The following is a 22468-nucleotide window of genomic DNA, read 5'->3' on the forward strand; positions in this document are numbered from 1 at the left end:
AGCCTCCGAGGTGTGTATTATGATGCTCTGCAACCTCCGAGGTGTGTATTATGATGCTCTGCAGCCTCCGAGGTGTGTATTATGATGCTCTGCATCCTCCGAGGTGTGTATTATGATGCTCTACAGCCTCCGAGGTGTGTATTATGATGCTCTGCAGCCTCCGAGGTGTGTATTATGATCCTCTGCAGCCTCCGAGGTGTGTATTATGATGCTCTGCAGTCTCCGAGGTGTGTATTATGATGCTCTGCAACCTCCGAGGTGTGTATTATGATGCTCTGCAGCCTTCGGGGTGTGTATTATAATGATCTGCAACTTCTGAGGTGTGTATTATGATGCTTTGCAGCCTCCGAGGTGTGTATTATGATGCTCTGCAACCTCCGAGGTGTGTATTATGATGCTCTGCAGCCTCCGAGGTGTGTATTATGATGCTCTGCAGCCTCCGAGGTGTGTATTATGATGCTCTACAGCCTCCGAGGTGTGTATTATGATACTCTGCAGCCTCCGAGGTGTGTATTATGATGCTCTGCAGTCTCCGAGGTGTGTATTATGATGCTCTGCAGTCTCCGAGGTGTGTATTATGATGCTCTGCAACCTCCGAGGTGTGTATTATGATGATCTGCAGCCTTCGGGGTGTGTATTATAATGATCTGCAGCCTCTGAGGTGTGTATTATGGTGGTCTGCAGCCTCTGAGGTGTGTATTATGATGGTCTGCAGCCTCTGAGGTGTGTATTATGATGGTCTGCAGCCTCTGAGGTGTGTATTATGATGCTTTGCAGCCTTTGAGGTGTGTATTATGATGGTCTGCAGCCTCTGAGGTGTGTATTATGATGGTCTGCAGCCTCTGAGGTGTGTATTATGATGCTCTGCAGCCTCCGAGGTGTGTATTATGATACTCTGCAGCCTCCGAGGTGTGTATTATGATACTCTGCAGCCTCCGAGGTGTGTATTATGATGCTCTACAGCCTCCGAGGTGTGTATTATGATGCTCTGCAGCCTCCGAGGTGTGTATTATGATACTCTGCAGCCTCCGAGGTGTGTATTATGATGCTCTGCAACCTCCGAGGTGTGTATTATGATGCTCTGCAGCCTCCGAGGTGTGTATTATGATGCTCTGCAGCCTCCGAGGTGTGTATTATGATGCTCTACAGCCTCCGAGGTGTGTATTATGATGCTCTGCAGCCTCCGAGGTGTGTATTATGATACTCTGCAGCCTCCGAGGTGTGTATTATGATGCTCTGCAGTCTCCGAGGTTTGTATTATGATGCTCTGCAACCTCCGAGGTGTGTATTATGATGCTCTGCAGCCTTCGGGGTGTGTATTATAATGATCTGCAACTTCTGAGGTGTGTATTATGATGCTCTGCAACCTCCGAGGTGTGTATTATGATGCTCTGCAGCCTCCGAGGTGTGTATTATGATGCTCTACAGCCTCCGATGTGTGTATTATGATGCTCTGCAGCCTCCGAGGTGTGTATTATGATACTCTGCAGCCTCCGAGGTGTGTATTATGATGCTCTGCAGTCTCCGAGGTGTGTATTATGATGCTCTGCAACCTCCGAGGTGTGTATTATGATGCTCTGCAGCCTTCGGGGTGTGTATTATAATGATCTGCAACTTCTGAGGTGTGTATTATGATGCTTTGCAGCCTCTGAGGTGTGTATTATGATGCTCTGCAACCTCCGAGGTGTGTATTATGATGCTCTGCAGCCTCCGAGGTGTGTATTATGATGCTCTGCAGCCTCCGAGGTGTGTATTATGATGCTCTACAGCCTCTGAGGTGTGTATTATGATGCTCTGCAGCCTCCGAGGTGTGTATTATGATACTCTGCAGCCTCCGAGGTGTGTATTATGATGCTCTGCAGCCTCCGAGGTGTGTATTATGATGCTCTGCAGTCTCCGAGGTGTGTATTATGATGCTCTGCAACCTCCGAGGTGTGTATTATGATGATCTGCAGCCTTCGGGGTGTGTATTATAATGATCTGCAGCCTCTGAGGTGTGTATTATGATGCTCTGCAGCCTCCGAGGAGTGTATTATGATGGTCTGCAGCCTCTGAGGTGTGTATTATGATGGTCTGCAGCCTCTGAGGTGTGTATTATGATGGTCTGAAGCCTCTGAGGTGTGTATTATGATGCTTTGCAGCCTTTGAGGTGTGTATTATGATGGTCTGCAGCCTCTGAGGTGTGTATTATGATGGTCTGCAGCCTCTGAGGTGTGTGTATAATGACACTCTAAAGCCTTTGAGTTGTGTATTATGATGCAGGAGGAGATAAGCAGCGCCTGTGGCAGCGCTGATCTCTGTGTAACCATTAGGCTCTGACATCAGAATGGGAGGTTTAGACCCATACTATATGGAGCATGATACAAGTGTTACACGGATGGAAGGACATGTGTGTCCATTGTATGTCTATACTCGGTGACATGTCTGATCGCTTCCCCTGCAGCTTAAGCTGAGTTCTCTTTGAAGTCGGACATTTTCCCCCCACGGAGTTACAACTATTGAATACCCCATTAATAAACCATCTCTTACAGTAGAAGTAATTAAACCATTAATTTTTATAATTACCTTTATGATGAATGCAAATAGACCCCATACCGTCTCCATCTTCAGACGCCTCAATTACTCATTTACTTTCAGCCCCATTCATTGCATTATGGATTAAGAGTCAATACCTCCAGTCTGTGGGTTAACCCGTTGTGCATATTACAATGTTTTATTTCCTTATAATAACCCAGACGCCGAATTTTCTAGGAACCCAAACTCCTTTAACAAGTGCATTAGTCCGCAGTACCGCTGATGGCCACCAGATGGTGCTGCTCAGAGAACTGCATTATTATCGCGCATTGTAATTTGTACTTTACGTATGACAGGATCTATATATACTATGCTTTTGTTATACTAGGTATGTACAATGCACAAAAATAAAGATTTGTAGGTGTACGGGGGAGGGGGGGGGGGGAATCCTATCTAAATTAATTCCTTGTTTTAAGGCTCTTTAATGGCTCAGACCCAGACTTACATGGTAACAACCTGTAGGTGGCACTAGAGAGACAGTTTTCTTTCTTCTGGAGGAGAGCTAATCTGCGTTTTTTTTTTTGTGCCAGTAAGACTCCCTACTCAATTGGATCTCCACAAGGAGAACCAACACCCCTCCAAATTGTCTCCAAATTTTAACAAATATCTGGAATTTCACTTTCAATATTTAATGACGTTAAAAAGTGGAATTAAAGAGGATATAAACTTGATTTAAAAAAAAATTGCAGATTTCCCCCCCCCCCCCCTTAAAATAGCGCAACACCAGTCCACAGGTTGTAACTTGTATTGCAACCTAGACTCTTAGACAGGGGAGGGGGCGCTGTTTCTGCAAGAGAGCGGACATGTTTTTCTAATTTTGGACAACCCCTTTAAGAAGTTTTGAGTTTGCATACAATATACATCAGTTGCTAGAGTCTGGCAACTTCCTGTGCTGCTCCATGTAGTCGTGTATAAACGAAATAAACTTTTGTTGCATTCACTGCAGTTCCAGTATACAATCCCATATACATCAGACCCCATAAAATGTAGGCATTTAGGTGTTACTTTTCCAGAACCTACATGTAAAGTGTGCAGGGATGCCATACACAGCCATAAAAACATCACATTATGACTGCCTGCAGCCACCACTAGGTGGAGCTCAATGCATACAGATAAATACTGCTGAATTGAATCCATTGTATGCAGTGAGCTCCCTCTAGTGGTGGCTGAGGGCAGACAAGATTTTACTATGTGACTTTATAGCTGGCTGAAGGGGAGCAGGAAATTTTGGAGCTCAGTAAAAGAGAAATGGGTGCAGTTCAGGAAAGATTGCAGCCGGGGGGGGGGGGGGGGGAGACGACCTTCTATGGATGAAGGTGAAATAGGTGACCATGCATATTTTTCAGTTCCAGAGTTCTCTTATTAGGTCATCCTAGATAATGGTGAGGAGGGTGTCCTCTGCTTGAGACCACCCTGTATGAGCCAGAACAGAGACACCCCCCTTCTGGCAGAATCCTTGTGTGGGCCATTGATCTGTGCCGGAAATGGTGAATTATCAGGTTTTCTGGATTATCGGATGCCGTATTAAGGGAATTTCACTGTATTAATCTTATTGCAAACTCAATAATCTATTCAAATAATATAGAGTGTCAGCATGGCGACACTATATTATAATACAGTATAATGCATATATGCAGTAGTGAGGAGTCGGACTATGCCCGTCCTATAGTGCCCACATTGCCCACCTCATTTCCATATCCCATGTATGAAACCAGTACAGTCCAAAAGGCTGGATATATAACAGCTGCAAACTGAGCCCCCATCTTGATTGCACCCCAGCACCCTAAGCTGAAGGTGACACCCATCATCCGGCCCGCCACGACACTCACCGTACTCCACGGAACATTTGGTTTCTTTCCAGCCCGAGGGACGGATCAGTTGTTTCAGCATCTTGGGAAGGACTGTTCTGGAGGCTCCGGGGAAGTGTCAACCAGTCAACAGAGGATGTGGAGCAAGTCTCAGCCCAAATCCTGTTCTCTGGAGGAAAAGGGAAGCTCTCCTTTAACCCTTTCCTTCCATGAAGGTCTGCTTTTGTTAACACCCCCCCCAATTTAATGGCTATAAGGCAGGAAAACCCAGACGTCACTAGCTGGGGGTATCTGTGTTCTCCACAAGGGGGCGCTGTTTACCAGCCTTGCCGTCTTTCCATGGATCTTGGGGCAAGTGAGTATTTGCAGCATAGATGAAGCTGTGGTACCCCCATTACTGCCCCCTCTTTGCCGCTGACCTTTGCAGCTAATTAAACGCGGCGTAAAGAAGGCGTCCAGGACGAGAGGTAGGACTCGACGAGAACCGCTGAGGACATGTCACACGGGAGCACTTATCCTGAGCGTGCGTAAGTAAGAGCAAGCGGGACGTCTCCTGCTCACGGCACCTGTGCAATAAAACTACTCTGCCTTCGTCTCATACCGTATGAACCCAAGAACAGCGGAAGTCCGTTAATCCGGCATGTGATAATCCAGAAAATCTGGAATATTTGATAACCTGTCACCGACTAGGCCCCAGTCAGCCTGTTGTCAGTGCAGTTTTAATAGGAAGAGGCACGTAAGCTGCATATCTCCTTAAGAAGAAAAGGATCGGGCATGTTGTAATCTAACCCTCCTCTCTGTCATGGAGAAGAGTCGAGAGGCCCCCCCATACACATCAGATGATTAGACAGTCCCATAATGGGTGGATTCAGCCAATGTACTTCTATTATGGGTATGGCCTTCTTCAAGGGCACCTGTCAGCGGGATCAACCCTAATAAACCAAGCATACTGTCTGGTAGGGCTAATCCTGCTGAGTAAAATGATACCTGTCTTGTGAAAGTTGCTTGCGTGGTTCCTGAGAAAAAGAAGAAGAAGAAAACTTTTATCCTTTACGCAAGCGAGGGGGTCAGTGGACGGAGGGGCGGAGCCAGCACTGCACAAAGGGCCAGGCCTGAAGCCCTCATTTGCATAAAGAATAAAAGTATTTTTTCTTGGAAACGCCAAAACCGATTTTCACAAGACAGGTATCGTTTTCATCTGCAGGACTAGCCCTACCATGCCTGGTATAATAGGGTCGATCCTGCACTTTTTAACGTCAGGCAGCTCTATTCCTGATTGCTTCCTGTTGGGAAAAGATAAAAGTGCCCTCTCTGACCTTAGAAGCAGAGAGGCGGTCTGGGTACTTCAGAATTAGAAACACCACCCCTTTTGGGTGGCGTACCCCTTTAATGCGTTGTACAGTATATACGCTCCTGCCCCTTCTGACCCAGGTCCCATTCATTAAATTAGGTCACTAGCATGATACACTTTGGGCAGTTACCTCACAGCCCCGCCGCCCCGGAGAGCAGAGTATGGCCAGACCGCCCCTTTAAGGCAAAGCATTAATAAACCATTGCTCTGTATGCTATGATGAAGGACGAGGTACTCGGCTGTTTCTGCAGATCACCACATCGGAGCGGCGGACGTTTCATTCCCACTTGGGCGATTTCTCGTCAGGTTGCGTTCCAGACCAGTGATCTTCAGCCCTTCTCTACGTCGGTGCGTGGCGATACGGTGGCGGGTGATGGCTATATGCTCACCGTCCGTAACCTCGCAACTTGAATGATTTTCAAGGGGGTGAAATATAAAAATGGGGCTGGATACTGTGACTCCCATTCAGATGGAAGGGAGGAGCAAGCGGGGCTATGCACATCCATGGAGCCTGGGCGACTCCGTGACTAAGGGATCGCGGTCACTGTTACAGTACGGGTTCTACATTGTACCTGCTACACCCAGGGCACATTCTGCAGTCACATGACTCCAGGTAAATTCTGATGGAAACATTTCCTAGAATGAAATAGGTCACGGATATAAAACATCCATGAGCAGAAGCCAACTGGACGGACGGTCCCGGTACTTACAGTGACCATCAGGGGCAATTCTCATAGTTTGGGGCAAGTACCCCAAATGCTGGGTGTCTTCGCTGGGGTAACTTATATTTTCACCTACTCCTCTGGGTCTGACACTACTTCCATACTGGAGTCAGCAAAAGGAACGGATTCATTGTGGTCATATCCACAAAACCAGGGAAGCTCAATCTGCGACCTTCCAGCTGTTGCAAAACTACAACTCCCAGCATGCCCTAATAGCTCTACGCTATTCAGGCATGCTGAGAGTTGTAGTTTTGCAACAGCTGGAAGGCCTGCAGGTTGGGCACGCCTGCACAAAACTATGCTCAGAATCAGGGTCACGGCCCCAGTTTGTTAAGCTACAGCTCCCACAGTCCTCCTCTCACTTCTATGGGAACAGCCGAGCAAGTGTTCATGCTGGGAGTTGTAGTTGCACAGGAGCTGGTGAACCGAAGGTTGACTGATTTCTGCTCAAAATGGTACCCAGGGGTGTAACGTGGGCTCCAATGCAAAATCTGTAACTCCACTCCCCTGCCCCCCCAATTACCAAGTGCCCTTTGGGTCCTCTGAGGGACCGGAGCTTGGATGCCACCCCAGGGACCAGCAACCTTCAGCTGCTGTGAAACTACAACTCCAAGCATGCAAACATGCTCGGCTGTTCTTCTAACGTCCCACAGAAGTGAATGTAGCATTCTGGGAGTTGTAGTTTCTAAACAGCTGGAGTGCCAGAGGTTGCTGATCCCTGTGCTACCCATGGCAGAGATAGATGGTGTAACTACTACCCCCCCCCCCCCTGCGATCATGGAACGGTTCATCGTGAACGCACGATATTGCAGCACCGTGTCACATTCCTTCTCTTCCATTATCCTATGGTCAAGGATATTGATGAGGAAACCATCAGCAGGTCAAGGTAGAGGAAGCGAGGCAGGCGAATCAATAGCGCTTACCATGCAAGATTGTCACATATCACTTTTATGCGGTCGAGAAGACGGGCGTCTACGTAGCCATAGACCCTACCTCTATAGGATTTCATCGACTCGCGCGGGATAATATTCCTCTGCGCCCAGGCTTTGCACTACATACCTACAGACAATGGCGGATTCCGCACAGACGGCAGCAACGGCGCCCTGGGGACACATTCTAGCAAATACTTTGGAAAAGCTTTTAGCCGTACAGCTACTGAAACCTTTTAATGGGTCACAGGAAAGATACAAACAGGACTCGACGGCAGAGCGAATCCTCTGTGACTTATAGGCCAATAAAACATGCCGGGCGTCCCCTCCACCTCACACCGCCGCCTTGCTCCTGTCCACATTACGGCGCTGAGATTTTTATTTTTTCATCTCAGTTTTGTACCTATGAAACTGGCTGACCTGTTGGCAGCTGAAGGCATCCGTGTTGGTCCCATGTTCATATGTGTCCGCATTGCTGAGAAAAATGATGTTTTATTATATGCAAATGAGCCTCTAGGAGCAACGGGGGCGTTACCATTACACCTAGAGGCTCTGCCCTCTCTGCAACTGCAGCGCACCCTGCACTTTGATCGATAGGGCCAGGAGTGATCACTGTCTGGTTCCTGCCAAAGTGGAGAGGGCGCTGCAGTGAGAGGGCAGAGCCTCCAAGTGTAACGGTAACGCCCTCGTTGCTCCTAGAGGCTCATTGTCATATATTAAAGCTTCAATTTTCTGAGCAATGCAGGCACATATGAACATGGGGTTAAAACAGACGTCTTCAGCTGCCAATTGCACATGTAACAGGCCAGCCAGTGTCATAGGTACAAAACTGCTGACAGGTGCCCTTTCATTCAATAGCATCCTAGCAACTTGCAGTACTGCTTCTCACCACTGCTTGAAGCAAAGAATTCCCATAGATACCAATGCAACAGCGCCCCCACCTTAGTCTAATTCACTCTCACAGAGCTAATATTTAAGGACAGATACCAGGGTTCATATAACCTCTTCCCAGATTACTGTATATTTACAGGCACAAAAAAAATTTCAGCCACACCGTCCAAAAAAACTGATGCTGAAACTGACCCGTGGTGTGGACTTCACCCTTTGCAAGGCATAAGGTAAAACCCATGGCAAATCTGCATGTAACACGGAAACAGCTGATCGGTGGAGGTGCCGAACCTCCACCGATGTGATATTGATGGCCTGTGCATAGGATAGGTCATCAATATCAAAATTCTGGACAACCCCTTTAAGGGACGGTTTAGGAAAATAGACTATGGTATGCCTAGTGCTGGGTCTGAGGGATCAAGGCATGACACAGAGATTTAAAAAAATATATATAAAAAAAAAAGAAAAAGAAAGAAAAACCTTGTGTCACGCTCTGTCACCTCAGGCCATTAAACATTTTATCAGTTTTGCCCGGAGTGCTCCTTTAAAGTTTGAAAATTGCTTTGTCTACCCTCCAAGGCAGCAGTGTCCAAACCTATGCCTCTCCAGCTGGTGGGAAACTACAACTCCCAGCAAGTAGAGAGCCGATGCCTTAGAGCAGGCATGCTCAATCTGCGGCCCTCCAGCTGTTGCAAAACTACAACTCCCAGCATGCCCGAACAGCCTACAGCTATCAGCCTACAGCAGGGCATTGTGGGAGTTGTAGTTTTACAACAGCTGGAGGGCCGTAGGTTGAGCATGCCTGCCTTAGAGGTTTTGGAGGTTTCTCTGTCCCAAGAAATGTATCATCAAAAAAATACAACCCAAGTCAAACAAAAGTGATCCTGTCCCTTTAAATCCTAATTAGCAAAGGCAGTGGTTTTTCTGAGCATCCCCTTTAAGTGGCCTTCGAAGAGAGAACATCAACGCACGGATTTAAAGCAATTTTATTGTTTTACTGAAAACAAAAACAGGAAACGAAGTCTAAACTGTTGGCAATGGGGGGAGGGGGGGCACTTACATTTCATGATAAAACAGGAAAAAAAAACAAAAAAACTGGTAGCTGCACTAATGACCACCTAAAAAAAAAAATGACAAATTAAAATCCACCGAAAATGGCAGGTTGTGTGTTTTATGCGTTTTATTATTTTAAAAGGAAAGAAAAACAAAACAAAATAAAATGGAAAAAACCAACATAAAATACAAAAAGAATTTTATTCACACTACGGTTTTGCTAACATTTTTTTTGTAATTTTTTTTCTTAAAAAAAGTTCTGCTTCTGGCAATTTCTCCTAAAATCAGATTTCTTTATGGTACAGTTGATAGGGTATCTGTTCAGTATAGAAATTGGAGGTTGGGTTGGGGGGGGGGGGGGGGGGGATATTCAGCACCTTTTATTTCTGGAACTTCAAACTTTTATTTTTTTTGTCATAAAAAGATCACGTAGGAACTGATCGCGTGGAAAACACAAGACGTTCCACTTGCCACTGGTAGAAATCGCTCAAGGAAATGTTCAGTGTTTCTTTTAGGCAGATCCGGTTTGCCGCCCACCGCCATGTGTTAGGGCCTTACAGTCTATGACCAGTACATGTGAGGAGGAAGCAGCCACCTCATTCCTCCAAGGGGGTAACTCACTGGGTGCACACAGCTTATACATTAACTCTTTATGAACTGCACACAGACTGGCATCGACTCCTTGGCATGGGAAACCCTTGTCTTTCACGTTATAACCTATAGGTTATAGATCTAGGTCGTGCACCTTCTTACAGGTGAGAATACTGTCTGCTTACAAAACATGCACGAGTCAGGCCAGCCCCCCAAACTTTGAGGGGAATGAGGGGGTCAGCGTCATAGGGAAAGTCAGGATCAGCCTTTTAAAGGGGTTTTGCCAAATATGAACGTTATTCCCCATAGACAAGTTAGGGGATAACTAATTGATCAGTGGGGGTCCCACGGTCCCCTCCAGCAGGCCGAGCATGTGCACTGCCAATCCATTCTCTACGGGACTGCCGGAGACAGCAGAGTACAGTGGCAGGGCGCATGCTCAGCCTGCTGCTCCATCAGGGTGGGAACATGTGGATAGGGGGTAACTTTCATACTTGGCATAACCCCTTTGAAGGGGTTGGCTGGAGATAAGGAAAAGGGTATATTTCTTTTCAAGAAACAGTGCCTCTTGTCCAATGGGTGGGTCTGGTATTGCAGCCCCACCTATTTTAGATGGATAGGGCTGAGTTGCAATACCGAACATAACCTGCGGAGCAGAGTGGAGCTGTTGCACTAACCCTGTACGAAACATAATCAGGCCATACAGAGAGACAACCGCTTGTCTGTACCAGGCACGCAGATGAGGTTTTAAAAAAAAAAAAAACTCTGTAGCGCGGATTCCACGACATGGCAATTTATATTGCTGATTAAACCCTTTTCAGTGTAGTAGAGGTGAAATCCACGGTCATATGTCAATTTTGTAGTGGCTTCGCTGAGGATTTGTGTTGGAAAAATCTGCCACGTGGCTTACCCTTAAATTCATGCAAGGTCCCTTTGCAGACTGGTGCCCTCTTCACTCTGGGCACCTCACCTAAATCATGTTTTGCCATACCTTTAAGAGAACCTTTCATGCGATTTTATTAAGGGAGATATATACCTGTACTTGCAGGGTACCCCCCGCTGATGCTGACACCCTGCTTGATTTTTTTTTTAAATTATGCCCCACCGGATTTCTCCCGCTCAGTATGCTCATGAGGAGGAGACTGCGTCCTTCTCCGTGGGCGTCTCCTTCTCCCTGGCTGTAGCGCTGTCCATTTGCAGCGCAGAGCGCCACAGCCAGGGAGGTTTTTGGCTCTGACGCTCTGCGCTGCGATTGGACAGCGCTACAGCCAGGGAGAAGGAGACGCCCACGGAGAAAGATGCAGTCTCCTCCCTTAACGAGCATACTGAGCGGGAGAAATCCGGTGGGGCACAGCGGGGCATATTTTTTTATAAAATCAAGCAGGGTGGCAGCATCAGCAGGGGGTACCCAGCAAGTACAGGTATATATCTCCCTTAATAAAATTGCATGAAAGGTCCTCTTTAAGGAATTTTTTTTCTGAGATCTGCATTTTCCACTGCCACTCTTGGCACAGGAAAATGCAGATCCCAGATAGGGTTAACCTGTACTTCTAGTCTACAGACATGAGCGGCGCCGTTTCTGGAAAAAAAAAAAAAGACCCTTCGTCAAATCTCTAAATCTTTAAGACATATAAATAAAAGATGGTATTCCCCTTTTAAATACACATCCGTGGGTGCATTGACTATGACTGTGCCGTATTCTCCACCATTTGCCTTTGGGCTCTGGTCACTGGTTTGTTCGGGAAGGACAGGGGCTGGAACCTGTTTTCCTTCACTGGTCGATGTCTACTTGGCCCGTGGTGGCGGCACGCGCGGACAAGACATGTGTTCGACTTGAGTGACAAGAGTGTAATACGATGCTTTTCCCCCTGGGGAGGGGGGTACAAATACTTTTCACTTGGTAACTCCATGTCTGCCAAAGCCACACTTGGGCAAGGAAGGGGTTCACCTTAGTCTGTGAATGCTTGGAAAATAATAATAAAATAAAAAATAAAGTGAAGGAGTCCACAAGACGTCTCTGATGGACCAGTATTCAGAAGACTCCACAGTCAAGTCAATCACATCCAGCTTGATTTACAGAAAAGGGATCCTTGCCCAGGAATCGGAGCCCCTTCTACGGTTTTACAGAAATGGAGGTGAAAAAGGGGGGGGGGGGCCGACAATTAACGGTGTCCATATCTTCTCAGCAAAGGCTGTGTGTGGTGGTGGAACTGGTGTCTGGTAGACCATTCTCTTGTGGTACTTCTGTGGGTGTTGCTGGCTGGCACTGGGGGGTGACTTTCATCACTGGGTGCTTGCACTTGGGGGAGCCACAGCAGCAGCTGAAGAGCTTGCTCTTAATGTCCCAGAAACGGTCGCCATAATCAAAACTGCATGAAGAGACATAAGGGGTTAAAAGTGTGGAGATCTGAGCAGATCGATTACCCCTCTCAAATAAAGCAAGTGTTAAAGGGGTTTGCTTCTCCTCAGGCCATCAATATCATATTTGGTGGCTTTTTCACTCTGGGCACCCCCGTGATCATCTGTTTGAGGTGTCTATGGCACTAGTGTGGGCGCAGCGGACTCTTTATGGTTTACAGGGGTCCGTCTACCTGCACGTCGTCTACTTCAGTGTTTCCCAACCAGTGTGCCTCCAGCTGTTGCAAAACTAGAACTCCCAGCATGCCCACACAGCCAAAGGCTGTCCAGGCATGCTGGAAGTTGTAGTTTTGCAACAGCTGGAGGCCCACTGGTTGGCAAACACTGGTCTACTTAGCAGTGGCGGATGATGAAAAGGACAATTGCAATATGCTGCACTCCCGCTACTGGATGGACAGTGTACAGGTGGTAGACGGCCACAAGTAACCAGTGAAAAGACGGCATCACTCACACGAGTGCCGTCGCCCCTTCAAATACAAAGTCAGAGGGGATGTCGAGAGTCAGACAGACCACTAATAACAATGAAATCGGAGAAAGCCCTTTAAATCTACAGAAGATGGAAAAATCATGCATAAAGTGGAAGTTGCCAAAAGCAACCGATCAGAACAAGGTTTCCAGTTAACAACCTGATCAGATTGGTTGTCGCATTAATAGAGTCGTCTCATCAAAGACAATGGTGCGTTATTTTCAATGGCTGTCTATAATATTCTAGGCAAAAAGTGTCGCACTCTAGTCAGCTAATTAATCCATACTCCCTGAGCAAAAGGGACCTCAAAATTGTGACTTTGGGGTTTCATAAACTATAAGCCATAATCATCCAAATTGGCTTGAAATATCTCGCTTCGCATGTAATGAGTCTCATATGTTAGTTTCACCTTTTAAGTTGCATTACTGAAATAAATTAACTTTGCACGATATTCTAATTTTTCGACTTTCACCTGTATGTGGTATTGCAGCTCGGTCCTATTTGCTTCAATGAACCAAGCTGAATGTGTTCCAGTGACTGCCACTCACCCAATTTGTTCTCCTGCGTTGATCTGTCTACTGCTAAAAAAAGCAATGCGGGGGAAACGCAGGTCTTGATGGGACATGAACACCCGGACGGGAAGCAGGTTGGGCTCGCAGAGGTGGTTGATGAAACGACTGATGTTGCCGTAGAATCGGGCGTCAATGCAATAAACCTCTCCGTCCTGTAAGAGATCAAGACATGGCTAATATAGAGGCGCACTGGTAAGATTAGCTACCGCACCGCTAGAGTCTGGTCATCCCGATGCAGGTGCGGGGGGACGGACGGACACTGCTGGTTGCTTGCTCCTCTCTGGCAGGTCCATGGATACTTTCTTTATACTCCTTAATCGCATTATCAGTAACAGGAAGCGTCTTGAGCTGGAAGTCACGTGGCATCCCTTTAGCAGTGCTGGCACCCTGGCCTGCTGCTTTCAACCCACAATGCTTTGCAAACATCAGATGCTAAGCAGCACTGATTTATTGTTAACACCCCAATACCCATGCAGCTTTTTTGAAATACAGAATGACTTGGCCACAAGATTTTGGGTAACGATTTATCAACCATGTGTGCCAGTCGGAATCTGCCTGGCAGTGAGCATGGTATTATAACAGTTGTGCCCCTATGCAATGTTACTTCTGCCACCAAAGAGGATGTGAAGTGAGGAGGCAACAGAGTCTGTGCCATCCGGAAAAAAAAATATGCCAAAAAAGTATCACAAATGAGGCCACTGCTGTCTGGGGAGGAGCTGCGTGTTTTCCTTATGTCCCCAGGACCTGAGAGAAGAGCGGAGGAGAAGGAGAGGGGGGGGGGCTCCTTTCTTCTCGGCAGCGAACAGCAGCACAAGCCAACTTTAATTACTGCTGCTAATTTCAGCCACGTCGGGTCCCCGAGCAGAAAGATGCATTAAAGGAGCTGGCCATGCCTTCTGGGCACGTTCATAATGATCTTTAATGGATGGCCGATGCCAATGGCTCACAATTAAAAGTGATTGGTGGAGAGCGGTCAAGTGTAGAGGCTTAGAGTACATTGTGCAGCACCCGCCAGTCTCCAGCATGCTCGCACTGCTCAGCGGCTTTCCCAGAACGTAGACGCTGCTGTGTGAGGCATTATGCATTTCTCCTGTGCACTACAAAACTTCCTGGAAATAATTCACTCAATACTCAAAGTCGTAAGAAGGAGAATAGCACACGCTCAGTAAAGATCACTCCCATCAGGCGTCGCCCACAGGGGAACTTCAGAACGTGAGACATAAGATGACTGCATGGTTAGGGACACATGGCGATTCCGAATGCGCTCGATAATTAGTGCACCACTGTGCGATCTTAAAAGGGGTCTTTCGGTTTTATGCAACTAAAGCTTAACCAACGCACCGATTCTGCCCGTTTTCAAGATCTCTGCAAGCTGGAAATCCAGGCAGCCATCTGCTGTAAAGGAGCACTAGGTTTCCAGTTTATTTCAGGCTCTCCAGTCACTCAAAGCAAGCAGTGATCTTGAAAATAGCGAGGTACTGAGAAGCTAGATGCATAAGAATGCAGCAGAACTTTATTATCTATTACACAGGGATTAAGCTTTACTTACATAAAATGCTGGATATTTCTATAAAGTACAGCGGTCAGCTGTGTGCAGCCTCAGGACACAGTGCAGCTTCATTCCCAAACTCACCTTATTGTCCAGATCAAAGAGATAGGTATCATCCTCCCGCACATCTGCCTCCGTATCTGAAATTAACTCTCCTGCGTACCTGGAAAAAAGGGAAAAAACAAAGAACAGGCAGTGAATGCACACTGTAATACAGAGAAAACATGCAAACAAAACTGTACCTTACTACAATACACCCACAGATATTACCAGCGCCTTGTGGCACCGCGATAGTGGCTCAAAATAGGAATAAGCTGGATAAGTCCAACTACTACTCACACCAGCCGCCGACTGCTATTCCTCCTAAACAAATGCACACTTGGCTTGGCCGAGCATGCATGTGTTCTTAACTGGGAAAGGTGGGTAAAGCCACTGGTGACAAAGAGAATCATATTTACTAAAAATCTACCATGCCCGACCCTTCTTTCTCCCCCCAACATCCCACCTGGGGAAAGTGAAGACGCCCTCATGCACATTCGATGGTTGCCCTGTCCTGCTGAAATCTACAGGTCCAGCCAACACTAACCGAATGTGTATGGGCACTTATAGTCTTATCTAAAGCTCTGGCGGCCATCTGAAGTAATTTGCTGCCGATTTACTAGTGGTAGCAGTGGCAGTGCTGAAATGGAATAGACTTGCTGGTATATACGAGTATATGTCAGAGAATTGCTATAAATTATAGTTGCAGCTCTATGATGAAGCCATTAATGCAGCTTTTAATCGATGCTTTAAGCTCAGAGACTTGTGGCCGGGACCCTGACAGATGTCACTGAATGAGTTTTCCATTGCGCAGAAAATTCCTTCAGTGCTTAAACAGGGCAGAAAATCCTATCTTCAGGCAACGTATACGACAAGCATTCTGCAAACTCCACCTTGTGGAGAAAGCTGGTGTGCAGCGTTACATATGGCCACAGCAGGGAGCCGAACCAGGACAGCTCTGCTATGCCATCGCCCTCGATACAGTAATGAAGGGGATGGACAGATGGGTATCTCTGAGCAGAGTGATGTGAATCAGGGGGTCAATGTCTATACAGTAAAGAAAATGTATGGCAAGGAATCACAGGCTCACTTACTCGCACACAAATGTCCCCATGGGAATCTCCTGCAGCGACCGCACTCCCCAGCCCATATTTTTGGTCCGGAACATCTGTAATCTTACTCTGTGGAAGAGCAACAAAATAAAGTAAATTCCAGTAACTTTCAGGTACCTGCCACCTCCTCGTCTATGGGTTTGCTCCTAACCATGTAATGGTCACATCAAGACAAGGAGTGCAGAGATTTATGAAGGCTCTTGGAAAATAGGGGTGAACTGCTTGCCTAATATGCCATAAACCCTAAAGGCACATTAGCTGCATCCTCCCATATATATGCTTGCTCAGCTCGGCTGAGCATGCATGTGTAGTGAATGTGGAGAAACTGTGAGATACCATTGACAGCTGCCTATCTCCTCAAGAGCAAAAGGGTCAGGCATGAAAACCGATCCTTCAGGGGACAAGGAAGAGGTCCCATACACATTAGATCCAGGAGTCAATGACCCCCGAGCACTCCAGCTATTGTGAAACTACAACTCCCAGCATGCTTTAACTTCTATAGAAGTTCCATGAACAGCTGAGCAAGTGTGCATGCTGGGAGTTGTCGTCTCACAACAGCTAGAGTGCTGAATGTTGCTGATACCCTGCATTAGATGGCCGTATCTGCCAATTTTTGCAGGACCAGGCGACCATCTAATGCAGGGGATCAGCAATATTCAGCACTCCAGCTGTTGTGGGACGACAACTCCCAGAATGCACACTTGCCCAGCTGTTCATGGAACTTGTATAGAAGTAAAAGCATGCTGGGAGTTGTAGTTTCACAATAGCTGGAGAGCTCGGGGGTCACCGACTCCTGATCTAATGTGTATGGGACCTCTTCCTCGTCCCCTAAAGGATCGGGCATGTTGGATTTCCATGCCTGGCCCTTTTGCTCTCGAGGAGATAAGCAGCTGTCAATGGTATCTCACAGTTGGCTTTCTCCCCATTCACTACACATGCACGCTCAGCCAAGCTGAGCAAGCATATATATGGGAGGATCAGGAAAGATACCTGTCAGACAAACAAGTGCTCAGTAGTGTTGAGCAAACTTGGGATTTGCAAGTTCGTCGTTCGGGTTATCTAAGAATTCCGTAATGGATTCCATTACCATGGACCATAACGGCATTCTACGACGGCATGCACCACGGAAGCCTATAAGAGGCATTCCGTATTGCATCCCGTCATAATAGAAGTCTGTGACCAGCATAGATTTAGGCAGACTCACTTTAATCCATTCTGCACCACTCGGTTGCGACAGTTCCTCCAGCAGGAGCAGGCGTGGTTACATTCAAAAATAAGCGGCGGTTCCAGCATGTTGAATTCTGGTAAAAGGCGCCCGCTCTAGAAGAGGAGAATACACGTTTTTAGGTGCCACAATCGATCACAGCGATAAAGCAATGGTATTACAGGTTCATTTACAGCTTTCCAGGACTATGATGGGGCCATGATGCCCTGCTGAGCGTCGTAGTCATGATTTACCAGGCACCATGCATTTGGTTGCAGCAGTGGCTGGTGCTGCAGCTTAGGCTACTTTCACACTGGCGTTTTGCCTTTCCGTTTGTGAGATCCGTTCAGGGCTCTCACAAGCGTCCAAAACGGATCAGTTTTGCCTTAATGCATTCTGAATGGATAAGGATCCGCTCAGAATGCATCAATTTGGCTGCGTTTAGTCTCCCTTCCACTTTTTAGGCAGACACTAAAACGCAGCTTGCAGCGTTTTGGCGTTTGCCTGACGATGCGGAGCCAAACGGATCCGTCCTGACACACAATGTAAGTCAATGGGGACGGATCTGTTTTCACTGACACAATATGGTGCAATTGAAAACGGATCCGTCCCCCATTGACTTTCAATTTAAGTCAAGAAGGATGCGTTTTGAACGAATAATTTGAATGAATAATGCAAACGGATACAAGCGTTTGCATTATTGGTGCGGATCCATAGGTGCAGATACAAGACGGATCCGCACAAAACGCGAGTGTGAAAGTAGCCTGACACAATAGAAAATGGATCTGTCCTCCATTAAATTTCAAAGGTGTTCAAGACGGATCCGTCTTGGCTATGCTAAATATAATACACACGGATCCGTTCTGAGCAGATGCAGACGGTTGTATTATCTGAACGGATCCGTCTGTGCAGATCCATGACGGATCCGCACCAAACACAAGTCTGAAAGTAGCCTTAGTTTCATTCCAGTCAGCAGCTCAGCAGGGGTCAGACACCCACCAATCGGATATGATGGCCAAGGAAAGGCCATCAATATCGTAGTCCTGGAGAACAAACTTTCCATAATACTCTGACCACTAGGGGCACAATTCCCATGATTTTCTGTACAGAACTCAATGTAATGAGACCCCTTTCTTTGCGCCGCTGCCCCCCCCCCATTTTATATCAAACTGTATATGAGGTAAGCATAAGTAAGCTAGCAATACCAGAAACCAGAGACAGGTCATACGTACCTTATCATACCAACACCTCATGCTCAGCTGGCTGCACATACAGTTACTAGAGGAACAGTCGTCTATACACACACAGTACTAAAAAGGAGAAAAATGATTGATGGATTATTTCTTGCAGCAGAAGATATCGGGCACAGCTAAGATCTGACTGTGGAGGGCAGTGCCTGCAGTGGCCTTACTTGAAGATGGGTAATATTTCGGTCCACGTTGAGCGGGGAGGTCACGCAGTTCTGGGAGACATACTTGTAATTGATGGGGCAAGGTTCAGAGTCTTCGCCATTGATGCAGGGTATGGGGACATTCTCGTAGCCCCTGGATATGTCCCTTAAAAAAAAAAAGTAATGCTGATCCTCTAAACAAAAAGGCTACTGATCAAAGTCAAGGAAGTGGAGCGACTTACCTATTCATCACAACCTCCTCTTGCTTTGACTTCTCAGATGAATTACTGCTCTTCTTGAGCACCGTCCAGACTTGAGAGTTCGGGCTGCAGCACTCCAGTGGGGTTTCCCCCTCCTTGTTTTTTAGGCTAACCTCAGCGCCGTGGTCCAAGAAGAGCCTGGAGCGAGAAATAACAGGTACGTCTTACAAAATAATAAAGAGCCATTAACCAGAACAGGCAATGAAGTGACTAATAGGGGGAGGAAATGAAGGAAGGGTCTCTATAACTATTGTATCTACAAAAATAACACTTCCCCTTTAAATGAAAAAAGAAATCACCCGTACACACTGGGCGAGAACCAATATGGCTGCCATCTCAGCTAGCCCCCTTTACATATCAACCATGAATGGATCAGACCTATATGGAGCACTGCAGTTAAGAAGCAAGCTGTAACTTACGTGACACATTCATATCGGTTCTCCCGCGCAGCGATGTGAAGAGGGGAGTCTCCATGTATGTTGACAGCTTTGAGGTCACATTTTGAGGCCAGAAGGATCTCGGCAATTTCAACAGATCCTGCAAACGCTGCCCAGTGCAGGCAAATGTTCTCCTCCTAAAATGGAGGCAGAGAAGATGAAGATCTTAGGGTTATTGACAGCTTAAATGGTATGTCTGTGTACCAAGCCCATTTTATAGTTTACATATAGAATTAAAGGGGTCCTCTGGTTTAGAAATTCTAGCCTCAATCTCTCCGGGGGACATGTCCTGTATTACACAGACAACCCACTGATATAGACACTGTGCTGTGGGCTGCAGGGAACATTTACTGTAATACTGCCCCACAGATTACATTTGATCCCTGGGGGTCCCCAGCAGGACACTGCACTCAGTAGGCATTGTCCAAAGCAGAGTACCTCTTTAATCTACCTAGTAAGTTGATTAAGTTTATATACACATTACTTATCCTGTACTGATCCCGAGTTACATCCTGTATTATATATACTCCAGAGCTGCCCTCACTATTCTGCTGGTGGAGTCACTGTGTACATACATTACTTATCCTGTACTCATCCTGAGTTACATCCTGTATTATCCTCCAGAGCTGCCCTCACTATTCTGCTGGTGGAGTCACTGTGTACATACATTACTTATCCTGTACTGATCCTGAGTTACATCGTGTATTATCCTCCAGAGCTGCACTCACTATTCTGCTGGTGCAGTCACTGTGTAAATACATTACTTATCCTGTACTGATCCTGAGTTACATCCTGTATTATACTCCAGAGCTGCACTCACTATTCTGCTGGTGCAGTCACTGTGTACATACATTACTTATCGTGTACTTATCCTGAGTTACATCCTGTATTATACTCCAGAGCTGCACTCACTATTCTGCTGGTGGAGTCACTGTGTACATACATTACTTATCCTGTACTGATCCTGAGTTACATCCTGTATTATCCTCCAGAGCTGCACTCACTATTCTGCTGGTGCAGTCACTGTGTAAATACATTACTTATCCTGTACTGATCCTGAGTTACATCCTGTATTATACTCCAGAGCTGCACACACTATTCTGCTGGTGGAGTCACTGTGTACATACATTACTTATCCTGTACTGATCCTGAGTTACATCTTGTATTATACTCCAGAGCTGCACTCACTCTTCTGCTGTTGGATACCACCAGTGAGCTCTGTGTTGGGCACACCACACAGCTTAGGCTACTTTCACACTAGCGTTCGGGTGTGCGCTTGTGAGCTCCGTTTGAAGGCTCTCACAAGCGGACCCGAACGCTTCCGTCCAGCACTAATGCATTCTGAGTGGACGCGGATCCGCTCAGAATGCATCAGTCTGGCAGCGTTCAGCCTCCGCTCAGCAGGCGGACACTTGAACGCTGCTTGCAGCGTTCGGGTGTCCGCCTGGCCGTGCGGAGGCGTGCGGATCCGTCCAGACTTACAATGTAAGTCAATGGGGACGGATCCGTTTGAAGATGCCACACTATGGCTCAATCTTCAAACGGATCCATCCCCCATTGACTTTACATTGAAAGTCTGGACGGATCCGTCTGAGGCTATTTTCACACTTAGAAATATTTTAACAATATAATGCAGACGGATCCGTACTGAACGGAGCCACCGTCTGCATTATATGAGCGGATCCGTCTGAGACGGATCCGCTCTGAACGCAAGTGTGAAAGTAGCCTTAGCTGAGCTCCTATAATACAGGGGGAATGCCTGTTGCAAAGATGACACATTCTGGAATACAAATCACCAGAGGAGGTTCTGAGCAGACACTTAGGAAGTAGGGAATGCTGGGAGATTTCAGCTCTGAAGCTTACAGAATTCTAAATGCAACTCACGATCATTACAATATAAGTAATGCTCTCATTCCTAGGTAGAATTATCTTATATGCAAACTATAAAATAAAATTCAACGGCGAAGAGCCGTTGTGAATATTAGTAAGATAATTACAGAAAAATCAAACAGGATTAGTAAAGCTTTGTGAATTAGGACAGGATATAAGGCAGCACATCCTGCCATGTACGACCAGTTAAAGACCTCTCTGTTGACCATTCCCAATTGCCTACACTAGGCGGCACTTCATGGAAGCAGATGGCCGTATGGATATAATATTATAAACCACACGATCATCCAGCGCAACAAGAAGCAGTAAAACCGCACAAGACTCACATTATCCCGGACGTTGAGGTCAGCTCCACTGGAATGTAACAGCTTAACTAGCTCCACGTGCTTGTATTCTGTAGCCCAAATCATTGGGGTCCAGCCTCCATCATCCTAGGGGAGAAGTAAAGAATGAGGCACTGGGAACCCGCTTGTCTGTAGTTAGAGGATCGGTCTGATCAACATTACAGTTTTTTTTGTTTTTTTCCAATGATATGGCATCAAATCCTCATCAATGGGCGTGGATCTCTAGGAGACCACTGCCCCCTAGAATGAAGGAATACAAAGCAGCGCCCGATCGGGAAGCTTTCTAAGTGTCGATCAGACATTCAAGGCATATCTTAGTCTACTGATAAAGGGCATCTGTCATTAGATCTGTACCTATGACACTGGCTGACCTGTTACATGTGCGCTTTGCAGCTGAAGACATCTGTGTTGGTCCCATGTTCATATGTGCCCGCATTGCTGAGAAAAGTGATGTTGTAATATATGCAAACGAGCCTCTAGGAGAAACGGGGGTGTTGCCGTTGCTCCTGGAGTCTCTGCAACCGCGGCACCCTCTGCACTTTGATTGACAGGGCCAGGGGTGATGATGTTTTGCAATGCGGGCACATATGGACATGGGACCAACACAGATGCTTTCAGCTGCCAAGTGCACATGAGACAGGTCAGCCAGATGCCCTTTAAAAAGGTGACCATGAATAATAGATGAACGTCGATAGAACCCGCCGACCATCTAATGTGTATAGTGGTGTCCTGACTGTCAACCGGTGGCAGATTTTTTTTCTGGGAAAAAAAAGGGTAGGTCAAAAGTCGTCTCAAGAAGTTTTGTGTTGCTGCGGCCAATTTCCAACAGTCATGTTGGATTTCAACATGTCGATCCTTTATTTTCACGGGC

General features: G+C 46.7%; 2 protein-coding genes across 11 annotated transcripts in view; both read right to left on the bottom strand.

Annotated features, from left to right (window-relative positions):
- The window catches only part of CACNA1B (calcium voltage-gated channel subunit alpha1 B), a 286673-nt gene extending 282211 nt beyond the window's left edge, over positions 1-4462 (bottom strand). The window contains 1 exon segment of the mRNA XM_044305824.1: positions 4404-4462. The gene's annotated coding sequence lies outside the window, so the exon portion shown is untranslated.
- Positions 4463-11293: 6831 nt separating this feature from the next.
- EHMT1 (euchromatic histone lysine methyltransferase 1) overlaps positions 11294-22468 on the bottom strand; it is a 78417-nt gene continuing 67242 nt past the window's right edge. For 7 of the 10 annotated variants that reach the window (XM_044305851.1, XM_044305849.1, XM_044305850.1 and 4 more), the window contains 10 exons: positions 21580-21684; positions 19346-19500; positions 18909-19064; positions 18688-18832; positions 18509-18586; positions 17277-17392; positions 16055-16141; positions 15006-15084; positions 13349-13524; positions 11295-12285 (listed from right to left, as the gene is read on the bottom strand). In XM_044305851.1, the coding sequence (XP_044161786.1) occupies positions 12099-12285; positions 13349-13524; positions 15006-15084; positions 16055-16141; positions 17277-17392; positions 18509-18586; positions 18688-18832; positions 18909-19064; positions 19346-19500; positions 21580-21684 (1284 nt within the window). In that variant the 3' untranslated portion in view covers positions 11295-12098. Of the gene's footprint in view, positions 12286-13348; positions 13525-15005; positions 15085-16054; positions 16142-17276; positions 17393-18508; positions 18587-18687; positions 18833-18908; positions 19065-19345; positions 19501-21579; positions 21685-22468 lie in introns of all 10 variants that reach the window. The other 3 variants (XM_044305858.1, XM_044305857.1, XM_044305852.1) reach the window with 2 other exon arrangements.

The sequence above is a fragment of the Bufo gargarizans genome, chromosome 9 (genome assembly GCF_014858855.1).
Source record: "Bufo gargarizans isolate SCDJY-AF-19 chromosome 9, ASM1485885v1, whole genome shotgun sequence".
In the NCBI taxonomy this organism is placed as follows: Eukaryota; Metazoa; Chordata; class Amphibia; order Anura; family Bufonidae; genus Bufo; species Bufo gargarizans.